This window comes from Buteo buteo, chromosome 15, assembly GCF_964188355.1.
Source record: "Buteo buteo chromosome 15, bButBut1.hap1.1, whole genome shotgun sequence".
Taxonomy (NCBI): domain Eukaryota; kingdom Metazoa; phylum Chordata; class Aves; order Accipitriformes; family Accipitridae; genus Buteo; species Buteo buteo.
The window spans coordinates 17,491,014-17,514,946 of NC_134185.1; the positions used below are offsets into that span (position 1 = coordinate 17,491,014).

The window sequence follows — 23,933 nt, forward strand, 5'->3', positions numbered from 1 at the left end:
TTCTAATAAACTTGCTTTTTCTTTGTTACTTTTCATAGACACTTAAAAGAGGCTGCAGAACACAGAATTATTTCATTTCTAAGATTTAATGACCTGCACTGCTTCTACTAATAATGATGACAAGTATCTTCCTGATGTTTTTGACAATTAAAATTTTTATTTTAATTGTAGGAAACCACAAAAGTACAAATTCACTGTAACGAACAGTCCTGAAAGCACTTTCTGAAGATCGCACTTTCCATTATTCTGGGCGCTTTAGTTAATTTACAGTCATTTACTGTGGTAATAGCCTCTCCGATACTAGTAACGTTCTTTCCAATACTAAGCAAATTATTTGAGCAGGATCCAATTTATTACTACCTCAAGTAATGCAAGCTTAGGAATGAGGGCTTCATCGGCTATTCAGATCAACTATTTTATTTAACTTTGCGACAGACAGCACTAGGTCTATCATTTTGCTGCATCTTCTTGGCAGGAACCTCATGTGAGAGGCTGAGATGAAAATTACAAATTTAGGTTAATACACCATTTTCACAATACATGACAACACTCTTAAATGTAGAGGAATGATGTACTTAATGACTGGCTAACTGTACTTTTATTCTAGAGGACTTTAAATATTAAAAAACTACATTCAATGATATAAAGGTCAATGAAAATGAAATGCAATCAACACACTATTTCTTTTTGAAAAATGTGCTTTTCAGTTTAGAAGTACCTTTGTCTTCGCAAAAATTTCAGGTTGAAAACTTCTGGTGCAACTGTCGTGGTTTAACCCCAGCCAGCAACTAAGCACCACACAGCCGCTCACTCACTCCCCTCCCCACCCAGTGGGATGGGGGAGAAAATTGGGAAAGGCAGTAAAACTCATGGGTTGAGATAAGAACGGTTTAATAGAACAGACAAGAAGAAACTAATAATGATAATGGTAACACTAATAAAATGACAACAGTAATAATAAAAGCATTGGAATATACAAATGATGCACAATGCAATTGCTCACCACCCACCAATCAACACCCAGCTAGTCCCCCAGCGGTGATTCCCCCTTGTCCCCCCTCCCCCAGTTTATATACTGGGCATGACGTCCCATGGTCTGGAATACCCCTTTGGCCAGTTTGGGTCAGCTGCCCTGGCTGTGTCTTTTGCCAACTCCTTGTGCCCCTCCAGCTTTCTCTCTGGCTGGGCACGAGAAGCTGAAAAATCCTTGACTTTAGACTAAACACTACTTAGTAACAACTGAAAACATCAGTGTGTTATCAACATTCCTCACGTACTGAACTCAAAACATAGCACTGTACCAGCTACTAGGAAGACAGCTAACTCTATCCCAGCTGAAACCAGGACAGCAGCTTTGCGAAAACCAGTTCCATTCAAATCATGGATTGCACTCGTATTTATAGGATTGACAGATCTCAAATATATTCAAATATCTATTGTTAACTGTTAAGTATCTTTGATGAAGGAAAAAAAAAAATCTAATACTAGTAGTTCCAGTACTTTTCATAAAGTTTCTTCAATTTTTTAAGTGGCTGAATGTCAGGATTACAACAGTTTTCACTATTAATGTTCTTCCACACCTTATTCTGCTTGCAAGATTGCAGGGGGAAATCTTATTTGTTTTGCACCAAGTTTTGTATACATAATGCTTACCTGGTGTATCATCTTCAAAATTAATTTCACCTTCATGAATGAGGCTATTATAAAGTGTTAATGGGTTTCCTGGAGACCTGCTGATTATATTAGTGCTATCAGGGTTCAATCAGCTATTTTTATGGCCTCCTTAGTCATTTTAGGTTTCTAATTTGCCTGTTATTTCATTTTGAGATTTGGAAATGGTTATATATTTCCTTTTCCCTCCCAATCTAATTGGTTTTAGAAGCTATTATAAAGACCGTAAAGTTCACACTGATAAACACTGTTTAGAGTGTTTAGAATAAAGTATCTATGGTGAGAAACTCGCAAACACAACTGGTGATTACAGAATTGAACTAACAAAACACTACGTCGCACAATATGTAAATTATTTATTTAAAGTAGTAGTTTTTAAACAAAAGCAGAAACATAGTTGTCTAAATGAAGTCCGTTCTAAGCATCTTCAGAAAAGAATGACAGGAATTTTCCACAGTCACATAGTTGAACACGCGTGGCTTTATGTATACAGGTCTCCTCACAGTTGTGTGATTGTTAATACCCTTAAATAAAATATGTCGTTAAGTGTTTTCTTAAACTACTGCCTGTAGGAAGATATTGTTCTAGCTTCTCTTAATCATTAAGTAGACAGTGTAAGACATCTTTTTCCTCTACATTTGGAAGAAATTACATATACTGTAGCCCTATAGTATACGGGCTATATATTTTTGTTAGCAACAATAAATAAATAAATATTTAGATAAATAAAAATAAATTCCTGTCTTTTTTCCTATTGGAAAGTAGTAACACCATGGATTAAGGCTGACTGGGTAAGCAGCAATAAACAAACAGATGTTCCAGAAGCACCAGAGGAAGCTCTGTAACATGTTAGAAAAAAGAACCTCACCTTGTTTTCTGGAAAGATGCTAAGCCTGCTGTTACAGGAACATTAATAGTGGAATAAAGATTAATAAAAAATAAAACCCATAAAAGTCTGGTTAAGAACTAGAAGAATTTTTATTTTTTTTTTAATAATGGTATTCTGACTAGAATCTAGACTTTCATTCAACATACTAATTAATTTCCAAGCAACTCAAAAGAAAAATGCAGGCACTGACAAATCAATACACAATGGTCACAATCCCAATTCACAGTCAATGCATAATATCCTTTGAAAGGTGACTCTGCAGGAACATATTAAAGATTAAAAAAAGCTACAAGAGAAAGGAATTCCAGAGAAAAACGGTATCTTAACACTTCTCCAGATGAACTCCCCATTTGGTTGAAAAACATTACAGGTTACCCTTTCCCAAAACTTCGTTTTATTCCAAACAGTAAGTACATGTGCATAATTCAAAAACAGTAGTTCTACCCTTAAAAATCAGTAAGAAAAAAATGGACAGTGGACAGAAAACCAACAGTATACACAGAAGTCCACAGTTAGACTAATGTTCTAGAAGATTTGTTATTTTAGTTTGTCATTTGCACAAGCTACCTAGTTTGAAAGCCAAAACCATTTTTTTTTCCCTCTGGCATATTAATGTCAGTCAAGGCTTCTACAGACCAATTCTTTTTCAGATAAACCAGTGAAATCCCTTATTGCTTAAAAGACTGGTAGCCACTGGATGGCAGAAATCTGTTTTTTACTGAAGGTGAATGAGATGCAACATTCTTCAGTTTTCTGTTCTACAGCTGATTTACCCCTAGAATTCTACACAAACCAAAGGAAGTTTAAGCAGAATACAATCCAGAGTGCTATTCTCAACAAACACAATTTCATGCCTAAGACGGTGCCATTTTTACATAAGCGTGAATCCATGTGAAAGATCACTGAGAAGCAACTCTTTCCACAAGCCAGATGATACTCAAGGCAGCTCTGAGATGAATGTATAAACCCTTTCTTTTTACTTCATTAAGATTTCCGATTCTTTCCCAAGTAATTTAGTATTACAACTAATGCATTTATGAGTAAATAAGATTACACTGAATGCAGATATTCTAAATTAGCCATTTCATTACAAAGATATTTGTGTGTTGGTGCTCCAACAGTAATTTAAGAATAGGACAAAACTGTTAAAGTCATTAAAGTATTATTAATGAATGAGTCCATATGATTCAGTCTGCGGGCAAGCTACAGCTCAGAAACACAACTACTTTAACAACACAGTAGTAACAGTGTCTGTTCTAAATAGCACAGGCCATCAGCACTTTAGACAGAGTTTTAGTCATGCGATTCAGTAGCCAGACCTTGTAGTTCTTCAGAGTTTAATAAATATGACACAGAAGATACTCACTGTTTTTCCCAAGGCATACCTGTGAAACCTGCTGTAGTCTATGTAGTCTATAGCTAACTGGGTGCTAACTACAAGTTCTGTTAAAAGCCGAGATCTTCTTTCACTCTCTGTATCACTTAATGCATTAACACTAGTTGACAGAAACAGCTTGTCAGATGCAATTAACGTCAGTATCACAAATTTTCACTTTGTGGCCCAATGTGTTCCTAAGTCCACTTCAAGGCATAATGCCAGCATTTTAGCAGCTTCTAAATTCAATAATGGCATGCACAGACATAGCATAATATGTCTTATCTAATCTATACAGAGCAACATTAAAAAAATAAAATAACCATATTTAATTCTTAACAATTTATCCAGAAAATATGTTTGGGTGTTATCTCTCTTACAATTATATTTTTTTGATTTATCTACAGGACATTCTCTTTATATTCCTCATTCTAAAAGAGATTTTGTCCTGTCCACATTCATTTTCCAGTTTTCATGTAATACTACGCAAATTTTCTCATGGTCTGAAATAAAGAAACATTAGTCATCCGTACTAATTTCCATAGCACAAACCAAACTAAAATAAATGTTCTGTGTTGATGACTTCTGTCATACTATAATAAAATAATAAGATTACTACACATTTATCATAAAGATAATCCATTGCACTCATAAACCAAGTTTAAACTTTCAGCATTTTCCCTAGTCATTAGCTTAATTTTAATGTAGATATATTTTCATCGAAGTACCTTACATATTTCAGGTGCAGGAAATTCCATGCTGTAGTCAGTTGTTCTATTGCACTTTCAGTTAATAAGATAATTGATCTAACTGGTAATAGCATGACTAATCCATGCTGTTTTGCAAAAAAATCCATGAAATTCATGAAATGAAGTTGAGATGTTCCTCGTCCTGACATATAAATAGTCTCTTGGTCACCTTTCCCCTTTGTTGTACTTTGGAATGTTGTTGGTTATGTGTGTGGCATACACACTCACACATACACAAATATATATGTGTATATATATGTATATACACATACACATTTTAATAAATACAATCCCACTATCCCTCCAAATTATGAACATTTAGTAGTCCCCCCCCTGCTTTCTGATTATGCATGTATATGCTTAAAGCACTTTTGTGCCAGTGTAAATCCTGTTTTGTCACTGAAGGTACGCTCAGAAATAAACATAGAAGTTATACCTGGGGACTTCCACAGCCTCCCTCTCCTGATGATACTTTTCATATTCTGCTTCTTTCATGGAGGTGGTAGCTCATGAGATTTAGGAACAATAGTAAATAAAAATATAACTATATAAATACCATAAAGGTAAAATTATTTTTATATTATCTTAGGAGTGCTATTTGAGAATATAATTTCCTACCTGCCCCAAAGACTGAAATGTTGTCTTTCAAAGAGCATATATACATTTTCAGCAAAGGCTCATAACACATAGAAGAAAAACTGCATAATGTTTGGATCTGCTCCATTTAGCACCAAATCATATCTGTGAGATTTCATTGGACTTAGGGGGACAATTTTTGTAGGAACAAGTAGCATACACAAAGATAAGAAAATTATACAAGCGTACCAAATAGAGCTTAGGATTGGCTTTGGGCCGTAGTCAGCCTTACAGTTTCTTCAAGTAAGTACAAATTATGTTGCATCCAAAGTGTAGTACCTGAAGAGTTACACGCTATAAAGGAAGCTTGGAGTAAAACACATTAGACAGATGCAAGTAACAAAAGGCACCAGAGAACCAGCAGCTGGTTTCAAAGCTGTATGTGTTATAAGTGACTAGACTAGACCTAAAAGCAAGTCTTGCACGGTACAGCTATCCATGTCACTATTAGTGGTAATTGCAGATCACAGAATCATTTAGGTTGGAGATCATCTAGTCCAACCCCCCTGCTCAAAGCAGGATTACCTACATCAGGTGGCCCAGGACCGTGCAGTTGGGTTTTAAATATCTCCAGGGGTGGAGATGCCACAACCTCTCTGGGCAAGGTGTACCAGTGTTTGACCACCTCACAGGAAAAAAATTAATTTCCTGTGTTCAGATGAAATCTCATGTGTTTTAACTTGTGCCCATTGCCTCTGGTGCTGTCACAGGGCACCACTAAGGAGAGTCTGTCTCCCTCTTTATTAATCATTCTTACATCAGGTATTTATATACACTTGTAAGATTCCCCCCCGAGCCTCCTCTTCTCCAGCTCTCTGAGCCTCTCCTCACATGAAAGATGCTCCAGTCCCTTAATTAGATTAAGAAGCCAGAAGAAATTCCTAGAAATGACAGATAACAAACAATAAGGGTAAAATTGTACTCTGACATGCTACAGAACACAGAATCACAGCCCATGAGACCTTTCTGAGTATGTTTTTAATTTAAATTAAATGTCACCTTTTAGAAAACTATGGAGTCTTGATTTTTAAAATTATCACCACATTCACTGGTTAATGCAATAGGTATTTAAGTAGCAGTAGCCATCAGAAACCAGGGAAATGTTCCTGCTTTCACGTTATAATAATGTCATTAAACTCAAAAAAAACACTGCAAAATTTTCATAGATTCTGACAGAGAGTTCACAAGAATAAATAATTATCCTGGGGAGGGCGGGAATAAAAAAAATAAAAAAAAATAAATATATATATCTGTTCATTACATATGAAAAGATTACCTCTGATTAAAGCTCTTTCATTGGAGAAGAACCAGTCTCCATCCAGAGGAAGTCCAGAACACAACCATTAAAAACAAACTGCAGTGAAATCTAGTAGTATATTAGTCTCCCACTAACTATGGTAACATAGGCACTCCTTCAAAAAAAAAAAAAGCCAAATTAAAAAAAAAAAAATCAAAGAATAACTGCCCCCATGTCTGTTTTGTTTTCTTTTTTAAAAAAATCATCAGTCCTACCATCTGCTCTCTTGAAGAAAGAAGACAGATCTATTCAAAAGCAAAAGTTTTTAGGAAAAAGACTTATCTTAATATATGACAGCTAAGAACTAACATGCCTGAAGTAATTTCAGCAAAAATCCTTTTAAGTCTATAGATACATTGCCACCAACATTATCTAAACTATTCTCTTGACGAGCTACACTATACAAACAACTGCAGCAGTCATACCTTTTCTAGAGTCTGAATTATTCAACCACTTATTGTTGTATTAAAAATATAACATCAAGAAATATTCTTTGGTTCAATGTATAGATGAAAACCAAAGACTTCTGCATGTATAGTCCCCAAATCAGTTTTATGGAAATGATGGGAAAGCACCATAGCTCCAAGGCTTTCACTGCTCTGAAACAGCTTGGAGAATCTCCTCCTCTCACTGGGAGAATTGTTGTGTTCCTCAGCCTAGTTATAATATGACAAAAGATTATAGACAGAATGATTACACCCTCTGGTGATTTGATTTGAGGAAATGGATAACAAAGTGTTTCAGAAAGATTTTTCCATAAAAGCAACTATTTCTACAGCACAGCAAATGTACATAAATTTTGGCATCCGAATAGAGACATAGGCGAGATTCTGATTTCAGTGACACTACTGCAAACTCAAAGCTATCTGATGTCAAGAGAATTATTCCAGATTATAGCAGTGAAATGGAGATCAGAACACAGCCTCCTCTTAGAGCTTTCTGATGCCATTTGTGAATTACACACAAAAATTACTTTGAACTACTGCAGCTAGTAGGAAAATAGCAAAAGGAAAATTGGTGACAGTTGTGGCATTTCCTAATAACATCAGAAGTTAAAATTTTATGAGGACAGAAGGATTTGAGTTTAATTCGCTCACATTTCATCCATGTTAACAGTATGAAATAAAGAGGGTTTCTTTCCTTTAAAATTTAAAAATAACTTAATGCTATACAAAGCTAAGAGCATGGAAGAGTGAAATACAAAAATTTTGCAAAGTTTAAAACATTTAAAATAGTGTTACCCTTAACAGCAAGGTTCGTCCTGGACTGCTATGTATTGACACCTCCACTACCACCATGTCCCTGACTTTTCTAGGTGGAGCAATAAGGAAACTGATGTTTATATGCCACAGCCTATTCTACAGGTTTTTCGTTTTTTTTCAATTCAGAGAACACTCTCATAATTTCTTTCACTTGTATACAACTAAAACAGACTCCTAGCTCTGCTGATGGCATATCGCTCCCTTAATTTATTCCCTTGGGAAAACACAGTGCATCTCTTTGAAAGGAAAGAGAAAAAAAAAACAACAACAAAAAATCAGTTAGAGGCACACTGTCTCAAAAATAACTGTAATCAAAGAGTTAATACAGAAAACCCTTTTCTAGTTGCTCAAGAATATAGACACTGCAAGACAAAGGGATAAACCCAACAAATAAGAAAGAAAGATAACGAGGGCATTGTGAAAGGAATTACATAAGTTCTGGCCATTGGTGAGAAAAAAGTTATTCTACTAACATGCAGCATAAACTGAAGCCCTTTTATGCAACCAGTATAAACCAGTTTTAGCTAAGTTTTCCCAAATAAAGAGATTATGATATGATACAAAAGTACACACAAACTACTTTTTGAAAATTGAATTCTCGCATGAATCGCCATTTCTGAACTAGTTGGCAGAATTTTGAAACAACTGCATCATATCAAGAGAAATCTAATTTATTCTTTTCCTTCCATATTCTTGTTGCAGTATTGAAAGAATATGTCACTACTAACATTTAAAAAAAAAGAAAAGAAAAAAAGAAAAAAATTTATAAGCAGGAAGTTGTGTTGATGATGGCATACATTCATCTCAAAAAAGGTGTGGCTACGGCAACTAGTCTAGACAGATAACTGGAAAAACAAATAGGGATGGAGAGTACTGACAGAAAACAGTAGACAGTTTTTGACCAAACCTGAAAAATGGTGACCATGAGGAGAAGACTGACATCACACAAAAGGGATCAAAGTCCAGACCCTCCCATACCACACAGACTTATGTGAATGATTAAGGTATGGGTCAGTATAAAGACACAAAACTTTCTAAAGGGTTGCATCTGGGCATTTCCATTCAGCAGTTCTCAGGATTTAGATTAAAAGAACATTAAGACACCGAAAACTACAGAATCACAAAAACTGAAAAGCTAATGAAAACAGCTTTTGCTTTGCAAACAGCACTACAGATTTAACAGAGCTTTCACACGTACTTTGAAAATGATACATGCTGCAGGTTACAACTGGACCAGACTGTTTTGCTGCTATAGAAGGTATTGATATGCAAAACAGTCTTTTTTTCTGATGTAGGCAAATTACTGATGCAAAACTTGAGAGGCATTCTTATTTAGCTTAAAGATACATTTGACAACAAGCCAAAAAGTCTCCATCTAAGGAGTACGCAGGGCAGGGAGACAGTCTCATGCTTTTAAGTCCAGAAGGGCAAAGGTCCACAGGTGTCAAAAGCAAGAGGAAGAAGTATCAGGAACACAGGAAATTAACTCCTACATAGTCTCAGATGACTCAGAAAAAATCCCCATCCTTTTCAGATTCAGGTGACAAAAGCAGAGAAGGAGGAATATTTGCACAGAAGTTCCCTTCATTATACTATTTTCAATAAGTAATTCCTATGAATGGCTAAATAAAATCTTCTTCCTCTATATTTTGTTTCCTGCAAAGGAGAAGTTCCTATTTCCCTTCTCCAGATTAATTTCCAACACACTACAGAAGAAAGAAATAGTTCTACTGTTAGCATTGATATTATTATATAAAACACACCTATTTTTTCATATGAAGAGAAAAAATAACTTCACTCTGATGTGTTCAGTTCCAATATTCTGACTGAAAGATTAAATGGTAGGATAATTCTAATTTTCCAGTTAGAATTCGGAAAAAGTATGTTGTTAGTATAAGATACAAAACACACACACACAAAAATCTGTTTCCTGCTTTAAGAAACTTTACATTACTTGTTGCTCCCTTTTGTTCTGCAGACTCAAACAACCACTACTCTTTGAAAATTTTAAAACTTCCACTGTATTAGCAGTTACTGTGTGACCTTGAGGTTAATAGAAACTGCAAGTCTGTGATGAATAGCCTATCAGATATAAAGTCAATGTTGTAGTCATGTAGCTCCTCTATCCCAAAACCTTTTAAAAATATTTAGAACTATTTGGTGATTTCTAACTGAATCCTTTGATGGACAATCTCAGTCCCATTTCTATTACTGAAAGACCTGGGACATTCTTATCCTAGGTAGAAGATTCATGCCTCAAAGAGAGTAGTGAAACTTGTGCTAATTAAAGACAAACATTAAAATCAGACAAACTATAATTTGTCTAAAATATTTTCAGTGAGAGTTAATCTTTTAAATGTTACAGCATATCAGCATTAGCATACACTTTCCTCATCTTTGAAAATTCTCACTGAGATTACATTTCTTAAAAATGAAAAACAATTCTGATCTTGAGTATAATTTTAATTAGAATTTAAAATACTATCTTGTATTTCTCTTTAAATTGAAGACTGATCACTCCTAAGAATGAAAGCTTACCTTGAGGTATTCTATCAAAGTAAAGCAGCCTACTACATTCTTCTTCAACACCTGTACTATGAAAGTCCATTGAGAAATGGCTATCTCCTAAACAGGATGCTGCAGAAGCACTTAATTATCAAAATGACTAAAACTGCTTTGAGTTGTTTTCATTAAAAATTTTACAGTTCTCTACATGTGCTTTACACCAAAAAGTCTCTATATTCAATGACATAAATGTACCTCGCTAAAGAATGAAAAATGAACATTTCACAAATTGCTTTCTCAATTTAAATATTTCACTTACTATGATCACTTAATGAGGTCAACAAACATAACAGCTGGCTGCAAAGTCACCAGGTAGATATAACTGGATTTCAAATATTACAGTGATTAAGTACAAGAGGAAAAAAATGCCGTGAACCAGAAAGCTGTATGTCCTTGAGTTACATGCAGCTGCACTGTGGCAGAACATGTCTACCTGAAATGCTTCCTGGATTTTTATTGGTCATTAGTTTTACTGTACAAAATTTAATACATAACTAAAAGTCCCTCAATCTACAGTCAGTTGAACATCACAATTTGGAGCCTAAATACTGACTTCCTTTGAAAGCAAATTTAAACCTGTCTTTATGAGCAGGGTAACAGCACTTCATATTATTATATACTTTTAAAGTATAGGTATCTTTCAGTATTTTTATTTTTAAATAAACTCTAATTAATTCAATACAATTTTCTGCACACAAAGGCATCAGTTCTAACTGTTCATGTAGAAACAAATATTTAAAATGTTAACGTAGAAGCCACTTCATGATAATGTTTTCAAACAATTTACTTTAGCTTGCCCCTGACATACAACATAAACTATTTCTTCTTAATAATACCCAACAAAACCCAGAAAAACTAACAGAGTGCTCTGAAAGGTAATTATAATCGAAACTAGTAATAATATTAACACATCAAGTAAAAATGAAAGAATGGCAAATAGAAGAATATTCCCAGAAGAGTAACTATTACTGTCATAATCTTTCTACAACTCAATTTTCTTCTCTATTTCAGTTAATTTCACACCACTGCTAACCAAGAAGGCAGCACTGTTTTACAAAATAGATGTTAAACAACTTTCTCCTAAATTTTACAGGGGAAGATTACAAGCACAACCAGTCTTTTTTCTACAAGAACACAGCTATTTTGTTCTCCCAAATCCCAACTAAACCAGCAGCACTCACAGTAGTTTTTCTACCTGACCTACTGCAGGCAAATAAAAGGCAGGTGAGGGATGATGAACTTGTGTGGTAAGGTCACCAATGTGTGGGATGAAGAAGTACAACAGTTTTAAAAAATATTTGGGAAATTTGTCTAATGACTTCTGACTGTAAAAAACATTTTTATGTGTGCATTAGTATCCACAATGAATCATATACTCTACAATGAAAAAAGAAACATATACTCTCACAAGCCCCCCTTGAGATCCATCCCTCAAACTAAGCCAAACAAAAACTGGAAACCTGCTCTTTGGTAGCGCAATCTCTTCCATACTGACTGCATCCTTTAGTAAGGCACTATGCACACTGTAGTTGAGACTTTTGGTGGCATATATGGGTTTGTTTTTATTAAAACAAAAACATAAAATAGTTATGAGAATGAGAGGCTTTCACAGACTCCTACTGCTCAGAAGTGGTGCTCTCTTGCACAAAAAAACCACTCCACTTTTTTTTTTTCTTTTCAAGTATTCAGGATTAGTTTCATTGGTTGAATTTTTACACAAAACTAAACCCTGACAGGTAAAAGCAGGTACTTTGTTAGATTACTTGTAGCTACAGGCAGATGCATCTATTCCCACAGTGGCTCAGCAGGTGCTTTTCAGCAGCTGGTGCCCTTTACTGGTTTGCCTTTGTAAGTGTTCCCATCAGATTTTCAACCATTTCAGAGGCAGCACTACACCATATACACACACTTGGCAGCTGCGTAGGAAATGAAACAGGCTTAACATTTTATTGAAATCAGATGCAGTCAATTTTTCCTCATGTTAATATTAAAAAGTGCATTTCCCTATTCACATTTACTATTTGCATGAAAAGGAGTGACCAAAATCCCAAATAACGGTAAGAACATGCAACTCTCACATGACTACTAAGTATTTTTCAGCAATTTTTGCTTAGTATATCATACACAGCCGTGCTAGTTTAAAGAACAGACTAAAAGAAATGAAGTTCTCTATATTCACCCATAAAGATATCCTCACTATTAGACTTTGACCCATATTGTAAATTAATTGTTCTTGTCTTCAAACTTATACTGCCCAAGAAGAAATAACTCAGATTTTACAGAACTCTTTTCAATAAAAAGTTGTACATTACTATTATTTAGAATAAACAGAGTATCTATGAGTGAGAAGATCTGTTTAATTTTCAATTACAACTTGACTAATGAAAGGATATTTGAAAATACTATTTTATATTCACAAGGATTTTTTCTTGCTATATCTGCATTTATCAGTGTTTTTCACATATGTTTTCATTAATATCAAGACTTTGAAAATAAAAACGTGTATATAAACACAACCCAGACTGACACAACAAAGAGCATATTTATGAGTTTTTCATAGCATCCTTGCCACCGTCAACATATCTGGTATCTTAAATGTGGCTTGTTCACGCAACACAACCGACAAACCTCTAAGATGTTGAAAGACTCTTATATGAGCGTGTAAACAGATAAGTCAATACGAAAAATAAAGCTGTAATAGGTTTTACAATATACTATCCTAGTAGTGTTTAGAAACTGATGTTTAAAGAAAAAAGATGAAAGCCTTGATAAACTTAAAAAGAATAAAAGCACAAGACTACAAAACATCTTCAACTGAACTGCACATGACACTAGGACAAAGGCAACTTAAAGAACAAACATTCAGATCGTATTTTAAGCAGTCAATATTAAGACACTGTAAGTATCTTAAAGGGAAAGTCTTTAGGTTATAGCTGAATAGCAAGAAGAAGCCTATTGGCTATAAAGAAAAAGATGACTTTTCACAAAGGTGAAAAATTATCTGAAAAGTTTGTGTAGATGAGCTAAGGCAGCACATACTGCAAGTGAAACCTTCATTCAGCCTGATTCTAAAAGAACCAAACTTGCCCAGTGTCAAACCAAAGCAAATAAACCTGCTGTGAGCCTACCAAAAGACAAAGGTAGACAGAGAACACTATTTTGGAATAAGAAAAGAGTTACATTGCAAGTTGTTGCATTGGTTATTTTTTTAAATCAGGGAAACCATTGTACAATCTGAAAATGTGGGTGCAAGTGATTATCTATGTATTCTTCCAATAATCCTGGTAATCCAAAATTTTAAGAAAGTATCTGCATTACTTCCCAATTCTTATGGGACAATAATAAAAGCCTGTTTTCATTATACTTCTCTGGTGAATGTTTCTCCCATTTCTATAAAAACAATCTGCTTTTAAATGATCACGTTACAGTGATTCAATCCACAACATGATACCAGAAATAAAAGCCACATCATATCAATAAGCCAAAGAGGACATAATTTGAGCAAATACAGGCTTACATCTGATCAGTTATATAATGCCTAGCTCCAAAACTCATGAGCGGCATGATGTATTTGCTTCTTTACCTTCATTCCTCCCCGTCCCCAAAAAGGTGAACTATGGCATTACTTTCACAACAGTGGATTGACAGATTGTTTTAGTACATATGGACTGCTTCTCAGTAAAAGCTGCTTTTTACTCTTCATAAAATCTGATATAAGATCTGTTCTGGTTTAACCTCAGCCAGCAACTAAGCACGACGCAGCCACTCACTCACTTCCCCCCTACCCAGTGGGATGGGGGAGGGAATTGGAAAAAAAGTAAAACTCGTGGGTTGAGATAAGAACAGTTTAATAGAACAGACAAGAAGAAACTAATAATGATAATGGTAACACTAATAAAATGACAGCAGTAAAAATAAAAGGATTGGAATATACAAAACAAGTGATACACAATGCAATTGCTCACCACCCACCGATTGACACCCAGTTAATCCCTGAGCGGCAATCCCCCCGCCCCCACTCCCCCCAGTTTCTATACTAGATGTGACGTCCCATGGTCTGGAATACCCCTTTGGCCAGTTTGGGTCAGCTGCCCTGGCTGTGTCTTGTGCCAACTTCTTGTGCCCCTCCAGCCTTCTTGCTGGCTGGGGATCAGAAGCTGAAAAATCCTTGACTTTAGACTAAACATTGGCAACAACTGAAAACATCAGGGTTATCAGCATGCTTCTCACACCAAACTCAAAAACATAGCACTGTACCAGCTACTAGGAAGACAATTAACTCTATCCCAGCTGAAACCAGGACAGATAGCACTTCGGTTCAAGTATCTCTCCAATTACTCATAATCTTCCTCTCTTTTTTGCATCTTACATACATCTGTCTAAGGGACACAGATTGGCTTGACTACCTTTTTTGCATACAGATCTTTTTTTCTATTTAAAAATAAAAAAGTAAAAATCTGGCAAGCTGAGGGAGGCAAAGGGGAGGATATATAAAATAGTGGTGATGGGTCTGTTAAAAAGCATCTGTAACTTTAAAAATCAACTCTGCATTAATAGTGAATATATATATACACACCCCCCATATACATGTTGTATACATATGGTGTGTATATATATAAAATATATTTTAGAAATATATTTTTTAACTATCTGAAATTTATATATTACTGTCTTTTTTATGTCTATGATAATCTCGGACTGTGAATGGAAGAAGCATCATGTATTAAGGGAAAGACTCCAGTCATGTCTCACATGCCTAATGCAGAGATGTTTCAGGGTGAGAAATTGAAACTATTTTCTCTGTGTTAAGAGACAGATCCTCTCAAAGATTATAAGTGTCAAACACATCTTTTTGCTGAGTCAAAAAATCACAGTTTTCAAATGCTAAGTGTATACCACAATCCTTACTGACAGGTACCACTGCATTTCAAACTGGTATTTTAAAATAACTGTACAAGTTACAAAATAAAATGCTCTGGAGGAAACCCATGAAATGGCTAAGACGTGAACATATCCAATACTGTGTTCAGCTCTTAAGAGCTAGCACACACCTGGGATGCGTATCTCAGGAAAAAAAGTTGTATTATGGGTTTTGTCAGAAAAAAAAAAAGTCAATTTCTATTTCTCGCTTTCCTGATTTTAGAACAGGCTTGATATCACTATCCCTGATGACACTCCCTTTCTGTTTGTGTTTCACTTTAAAAAAGAAAATCGTTATCCTCAATATACCTCTTCTGAGATAGTTCATTCTTTTCTCTCTCATTTCAGCACTAGCATAAGCTCTTATTCTGATGTTCTAGGAAACCTACTTTATATATTTAGATACAGACTACAGAGATAGTACTCTCTGTATATACTCTCATTTCAGGAGAAAGTAGATATGGGTGGAACCATGTTTAGAACGGTAATCTCACATTATCAGACAAAATTATCCATCTGCAAAGTATTTCTTGATTACATATTTATTCTTCTATTATGTAGCTACTTCATTCCTAATCTTCCCTTTTGGTGTTACTTTTCTACTAACAGTTTCTTCTCAAACCCATGGCTATTGGAGGGTAGTTGTAATCCCTGATCCTGCCAAGCTTTGTTCCTAAGAACTCTGCCTCACTGGAGCTGGGACATCCATGTGCCACATTAAATTAAGGAACTCAGACTTTCACATTTCATTCCAGAATTAATTCAAAGTTGTACCACAACATTCATAAAGCCTTGCTATCACTGCAGTGTACCTGTACTCCAATTACCATACCAAGTCTATTTGCTATTACAATCTCAAGTCTCTTTCTCTCTTTAAATTATTTAGATATTTTTTGTTTTAAACTTGTTACCCCAAATAAATCAGCTTAATAATCTGGCATGCAATAAAATCAGTGATTCTGTTGAACAAAAGAAGAGCATCTTAGTGGCAAAAGAATATTAGTATTTAAACTAATAGAAAGGTTTTATGAATCCAGAAAAATGCTATGGTATCATTTGTAGTATTACAGGCTGTATCAATAAAGTAAGAATATTTTAAAAATATTTTTCAGAGATTTATCACAATGGGAAGATGTTTACTATTGCTGAAAGGAAAAGAACTATTTAGCATTCAGGAAATCATACAGTGATACCTGAAAATTGGAACGCCACAATCAAGTGAGGCACATTTTAAAAATACTACATTCAATGAGTTTATTCAAGTACAGCAAGCATCTTCCAGTGGTGAATTAGGTAGCCAGCATCAGAGCACATGTTTATACTTATCCAACGTCAGGTTACAGGTAAATTTTAAAACCAGGCTACCACTTTACAGGTTGCACATCATAGCAACAGATTTTTCTGATAAAGAGTTAATAAACTATTTCTGATAAGAAACAGGGTTTTCTTAATGGAAAAGATGATAATTTTACACAAGATAGACAATAAACTGCTGGTTTGGCATGAAGCACATATTTTTATGTGCTTTCAACCAATGCAACAGTATTTATTCAGACAATTTAAACACAACAATGCACAAGAGCCTCAGCTGAGACGAAGTTAGATATTCCAACAATTTGATGCAGAAATTGTAAATATTGCACCTGGAATTCTAAAGTAATGACAAAATACTCATTAACTCACATACTGAAGAAAATTAAGCCAGAATTTGCAGGCTTTAAGGTTAACATCAGTGTAGAACCTTAACTCTAGTATTCTTGTTAACCTGTTACTGCACATGTTCTACTTTCTTTGGACCCCCACTCATGAAACATGAAGACAGACTGCAATTCCTAATATACATTACTAGCTATTAAAAACATTGTATCTTGACCTACATGTTTTTTTCCTTCTCTTAAGTTAGAACTAATGATTACAGGAACTGTAAACTTTCCTCAGAGCAATTTTTTAGCATACTTCATTGGACAAATGACAAGATTTCAATAAAAATAAAAATATTTTAAAAAATTCTTCAATTCAGTCCAACTGTCAATTGCTGTTTGGAAAATATGCAACTGAAATATACACTAAGATCAACTTTGGAATAAATGGTCCAACATTCTGGATGTGAAAAATGTAATTTATGCAAAAACTCCCATACTTTATTCAGTAGACTTACCTTGTACAATTCTAAAACCAAGAAAACATTACAGGAAAAACCGGAATATTGATTTCATAATAATTCCTTCACATAATGCAGAGAGAAAAAAAAGCATGTCTTATTTAGACCATTAGGTAGTGCTAGTAAAAGGAAATGGAAATAACATGAAACAAAGAAATAAATCCTACCCTGAATACCCACTTCAGGTAAAAAGCTGAAGTCATTTTTCACCAACAGCAATTTGTTAGAGAAAACCTGTTTTCACAGTCTTGAAGAGGAATTTTCCCAGACCTGAGTTTATGACTTTAAAGGTACATTTATTTGACAAAAAGGCTGGCACAAAACCACCTTTCTAGTAAGTACAAAAAATATATTTCACTAATGGTCAAGCTGCATGTCAAGCAGCCAAAGCTAATAAATCTAAGCTTGCGCTTACTCCATTTTTTAAGTTCTCATTATTGAAACAACCTAGCTAGCATGCCTCTTTCACAAGTAGTAGTACCATAATACCTCACACTAAACTGGTGTGACCAACCAGCTACTTATAAGCTATGCATTCTTGTACTGTGGTGAAAACTCTCCAAATAATAATAAATGCCAAGAAGAATAATTATCTACAAATTGAGTTGGGGGTGGGATTTACTGCCTTCCAGTAAAGCAAGAACCCTTCCTCTTTGCCACTCCTTCTGAGGGACACAGTGCACCCTTCTGCCATTGAACACCAGAGATGTTCTCAAGCAGCAGCACAGCACCCTCCATGCAAACCACTAGCTCCTGCTCCCAGCACAACAGGGGCAGGAAATAAAGAATATGAGATGACACAGGTAGAGTTAGACTGTGGCAGGAGGCGAAGCAGTTCAGATCACAGTGTAGAAAGGTAGAGGTGACGAAGCAGAAAAAGGAACAACACAGAGAGTAGGAGAGCGCTAATGCCAGCAGTTTATGACAGATGCTATGGTATGCTTTTATGGCTGCTAAATTGTGAAAGGTTGGCCACTCCTGATCTTGTATTTGCAGTTGTCATAGTTTAACCCCAGCTGGCAATTAAGCATCATGCAGCTGCTCAGTCATTCCCCCCCCCCCCCCCCCGCAGTGGGCTGGAAGAGAAAATCAGGGAAAAAAAAAAAAAAGTAAAACTTATGGGTTGAGATAAAGTTTAACAAGAGAGAAAAGGAAGGGATAATAATAACAACAACAGAACATGCAAAACAAGTTATGCACAAAACAATTGCTCACCACCTGCTGACCAATGCCTAGCCAATCCCCAAGCCGCAGTGCTCCCCCGGCCAACTTCCCCCAGTTTATATACTGGGCGTGATGTCATATGGTATGGAAGTCCTTAAAATTACTTTTGTGCAAATGAAAACATACAGACTAAAAAGAAAAGAAGCTCCTACGATACTTCAAAAATTCTCACATTAATGTTCAGTTGAAAGCAAAACATCTTTTGAAAGAATACAAACTAGCCCATTTTAGACTAATTCTTACCTTCCCTCTTTTAAAAGGAAAATTAAAGGTTGTCCTGGTTTCAGCTGGGATGGAGTTAATTTTCTTTCTAATAGCTGGTATAGTGTTATATTTTGGATTTAGTATGAGAATAATGTTGATAACACACTGATGTGTTCAGTTAGTCTAAACACTACTTAGCAACAGGTCAAGGACTTTTCAGCTTCTCATGCCCAGCCAGCGAGAAGGCTGGAGGGGCACAAGAAGTTGGGAGGGGACACAGCCAGGGCAGCTGACCCAAAGTGGCCAAAGGGGTATTCCATACCATCTGACGTCATGCCCAGTATATACACTGGGAGGAGTGGGGCTGCTTGGGATCACTGCTCGGGAACTGACTGGGCATCGGTTGGCAGGTGGTGACAATTCCATTGTGCATCACTTGTTTTGTATATTCCAATTCATCATTATTATTATTTTAATATTTTCTTCCTTTCTGTCCTATTAAACTGTTCTTATTTCAACCTATGAGTTTTAATTTTTCCCCGATTCTCTCCCCCATCCCACTGAGTGGGGAGAAGTGAGTGAGCAGCTGCATGGTGCTTATTTGCTGGCTGGGGTTAAACCATGACAAAGGTAAATTAAACTTTTTGACAATTTAGTTTCATTACCAGCGTTATATGTCTATACATCACAGATTCTGTCATAGAGCTCCTTTCTCTATTAAAAGACAGAGGTGACACAAATGCAAACTAGTAGCTGAATAACAGAATTTTCACCTGCTAGGTAATGTGAATATTAAGTTGAGTAATGAAGACTTTTTGTCTGCCGTCTCTGCACTACCACTGACTGTCACCTCTGCTGCCCATTTGAACACTTATGCTACGACCAGCTGCATTTTCTAAACATACTTTGTCTGTGAAATGCACTCACTTAGCTATATAGCACAGCTTCTTGGTCTTTGTACATTCCCAGACCCGCTCTTGTCAATGCACCCAATCAAAATCATTAGTGAAGAACCAATTTTGTTTCTGAATTTCACTGTAAAACTGAAAAGCATACCTCTTGACAATACACAATCTACAAAGGAGATGAATTATTTGTTAAATTTGTGTAACAGAGGCATTTTGTAACTTTTATTTTAAACACTGCATGTGTAAAAATCTGCAAACTACTTCTTTTAGATTTATTTTGTTTCTGTCTGAACTATATCTTTTCTGAAACAAGTTATTGTCTATTGAAATATTGATACTTCTTGCAAAAAGTTTACAGGTTAGTAGGTAGCATTTAGCTTAGAAGACAGACATTTCATTGCATCAAGCCGTCACGCTGAAAATTGTCATATAAAATGTCGCATTTTATAGCTGCAGTGGCTCAACTTTTCTATCTAGTTAAGCTGTCAGTCACTTCATAAACATGACATCAGGTACTGTCACCCAAGCACAAAAGAACAGATCCAGATTCTAAAATTAAACCATCTTCTGTTTTAAAAAGAGTTAAATCTTTATGCAAGACATAATCTTTACTCAGAATCCCAATGAAGTGCTCTGGGTAACTGTATTAGATTTAGATTTATATTCTTATTTCCTGTTTTCCCACAGGGAAAAAAATGGGAAACATTTTTCCATGTTGTATGCTGCTGAAGAGGTAAGAAACATAAAACCTTCTTCATATGTACATACAGCTTGCTCTTTATGTCCTTGTTCAAATCAATAGCAAATCTTCCATTCATCAACAAATTTGACATACACAATGAGGAGTGGGCAGGTACATGTGATGGAGTACTGCAAGTTCACTAGCCTGTAAATACTGACAACAAATATAGTTCCCTTACCTCTGCTTTTTCACCATTTTAAATCAGTAAAAGTTAAAATGTTAATGTTTGTTTTACTTGCACTTTTCCTCTCAGCCCTCTAGTTTCTATCATCAAAGTTTTGCTAATAATGATTTGCCGCCTTCTACTTAAAGAAGCACTGTTCCAGAAGGTTTTGCACCCCATACAGTCTATAACAACATAACTCAACACCCCCACAACTGCATCGTACTATAAGACCAGTGTGATGGACTGCAAAATAGTGCTGTGCTTGTGACCAAGCCAACCTGTACAAGTCAAGATACAGAAGTCTGGGCTCACTTCTCCATGTGGTCTCCAGAAAGAGAACAGAATCGCCATAATCTTTTCTTTTCATTTTAGTGATTCAGATCACAGCTCAAAACCATAAATAGCTGAACAGGTAATGCCAAAGGAATTGAAAATTGCAACTCATGATCAAGTAGTTCAGAGCAGGAATTTCTTGAATCTGAGTCATCATGAAAGGGATTATATCACTGCACTACACCCTCCCAACAAATATTCTCAAAATAGTAGTGAAGAAACTAAGTGGCTGCATTTACACATCACATATCACACTACTAATTGGTAATCTTCTTCAGTTAAATTTTCGTAATACAAAGCAAAAACTAATTTAATATCTTTGAAATGGCTTACTCACCTCATCTAAGTCTTTAATATAAACAATTTTCTCTTCAATACCAATAGGCATTGGTTCACTATGGGGGATCTTCACCTCTTCATATATTTTATTGTTTTCTCTCTGAACTGCCTCTGGTAAGAACACCTAAAACAGTATTATAGGAAAATTAACTGAAAGTATGAAAACAGAAAGTGTCATTACGTATAACCCATTTTGAACAATGGTTTATTACTTTCCTTCAAAAAATGTATCCAAAATAAAAGCAATTCTCACTGATTCATTTTATAGATAGCACTGAACCCCCAAAATGGAAAATAATCAGTTTTACTACTCAGAAAACAGTCCCCAAAAGACAAAAAAAGGTAACTACATTTTATTAAATTTCAAAAGCCATTAAGTCTAGAATTTCATAAAGCATTCATTTTGTTAAAGTCAATTCAATGGTTTCCAAAAGACAGAAAACCAGTATTTTAATGATTTAAGTGACCCTAGAAATAAAACCAAATACATTAGTTGAGAACAAGTTTATTTTTTCTAGAGTCAAAACAAAAACAGAATATATGAAAGTGCTTAAAACCCTCTGCAAAGAAGCACTGCTTCATGCATTGGACTCTGATAAGGAGAAGAATCTCTAAGGGAACAAAGGGAACCCTGCTGCACATTATTCACTGGGAAAGATGTACTGTTCAAGAAGGGTCATGCACCAAACACATACCTTTGCACCACCAATGAATGCTGATGTTTTCATAGCTTCAGCTCGGGAATCATAAACATGTGGATAATGAATTTTTTCGAAGTCCATGTCTCTCTGTCTACCTAGGACTGGCATGCTTCGAGCATTCAAAAGTGCTAGTTCTCTGTGAGCAGAAAAATAACTGCAATAATTCTACCCATTTTAGGCAGCCATCACAAAAACCAAATAAGGTATATTAAAGTCAGAGCAAGAGTTGTAGAAATTTAAGGAAAACAACTTTGCATAAAATAATCAACAGAGGAATTTTACAGCGTTATTGTCTGGAGGCAGTTAAACAAGTCCTTATAACACACTGTTTAGATAAAAATCAAAAGTGCAATCCTATAAGTGCAAGGCTTTCCCAAATGCAGTTTTGCCTCTTTTTAATAGATACGGCAACATGTATTCACAGTTAGATACCAGTCCCACTATATTTTTCTAAATATGAAATACAACTGCTTATTTGCTCCTTATCCTCTCCCTCCCCTACTCCTCCCACTACCTTTAGCTGACAACACGGAAAATACTACCCATTAATCTTGAGAGAAAAAAAAAGATAGATAGTTCTGATAGATTTAGTACAGACTTCATAGAACTTAAGCAAGTAGTGTGTGTACAGGAACTAAGAAAGATAGCCTACCTCTCTAACCTGCATCTCCAGCCCACACAGACGAGATCAAGAAGATTCTCATTAAGCAGATCACTGCTTTCTTTCCCTCAAAATTAGGTTTTCACATTAAAAAAAATTCTACACTTGTAATAAAACGTGACTTGAAGTCAGAATCATGAAAGCAAAGTAAAAGAAAATAAACTATTATGGTATGTTGAAGTAGGAATTAAAATAGAAGCATTTCTCAACTTTTGGCATTTATTACCTTTGCATTCGCAGCTCTTTGGGATCAAAGCACATTAGTCCTTCTCCAGAAACCTCTCCATCTTCGCCAGCTTGTTTTTCTTTTCTGGCATTTCGCTTTTCTTCACGACGATACTGTTTCATTAACAGCCTTTCTTGTTCAGACTGAATTGTAACTTGACAACCATAATTGGGCTTAATATTTTCTCCTATAAACTTCTTGCACTGTTCTGCAATATGATAACAGGTATGCATCTCTGTTAAGTACTGGATTCCATCTTTGTTTTCCCCAGTTTTCTTCTAAAGGTTTGTTTTTTGAGGTTCAGGTTTTTTGAGTTTGTTTGGTTTGGGTTTTTTTTGGGGGGGGGGGGGGGGGGGAATGTGTGTTTAAAGATAGTTTAGCTTTATGTAGATGGCCATGCAGCCCTTGGCCTCAAGAAATCCGAAATAAGTACCCACTCGTTTCCCAAAGGTAGGATGTTTAATGCTACTGTTGTTAAGCAAACAAAATTCCATCCCAAAGCAAGAGGATGGGCTAGGAGTAAAAGGAATGGCTTTTTTTCTTTTCTGTATTTATGACAACTTCATCAACAGTGGAAATGCCACTCACCTCTCCTCTTACATGTATACACTGATGAGTAGAGTGGTGTGAAAACAGATTAAACAGGTTGTTTTTTTTAAACAGCCTCTTCACATAACAATTAGTGTATATTTACTAGATAACATGATTGTATTGAAAGCATGCACACAATGTAATTTCCCTAAACATCTGAGAAAAGAAATCTTATTCTATACAACCACAAGGACTCCTTCCATTTATGTGGATAAGCAGCAGGATTGAATCAAGAAGAACCAGAACCACAGAACAATTACAGTAAACAATAAATCCAGGGGAGCAGAGAACCCAAAAAAGCCCAGTCACATTC

General features: G+C 35.5%; 1 protein-coding gene across 6 annotated transcripts in view; it reads right to left on the reverse strand.

Moving 5' to 3' along the window:
- The window catches only part of ASCC3 (activating signal cointegrator 1 complex subunit 3), a 276,733-nt gene that overhangs the window by 203,017 nt on the left and 49,783 nt on the right, over positions 1 to 23,933 (reverse strand). For all 6 annotated transcript variants that reach the window (XR_012653054.1, XM_075046673.1, XM_075046672.1 and 3 more), the window contains 3 exons: positions 23,030 to 23,237; positions 22,137 to 22,278; positions 21,440 to 21,565 (listed from right to left, as the gene is read on the reverse strand). Coding sequence is in view for 5 of the 6 variants with exons in the window: in XM_075046673.1 (XP_074902774.1) it covers positions 21,440 to 21,565; positions 22,137 to 22,278; positions 23,030 to 23,237 (476 nt within the window). In the remaining variant the exon portion in view is untranslated. The remainder of the gene's footprint in view (positions 1 to 21,439; positions 21,566 to 22,136; positions 22,279 to 23,029; positions 23,238 to 23,933) is intronic.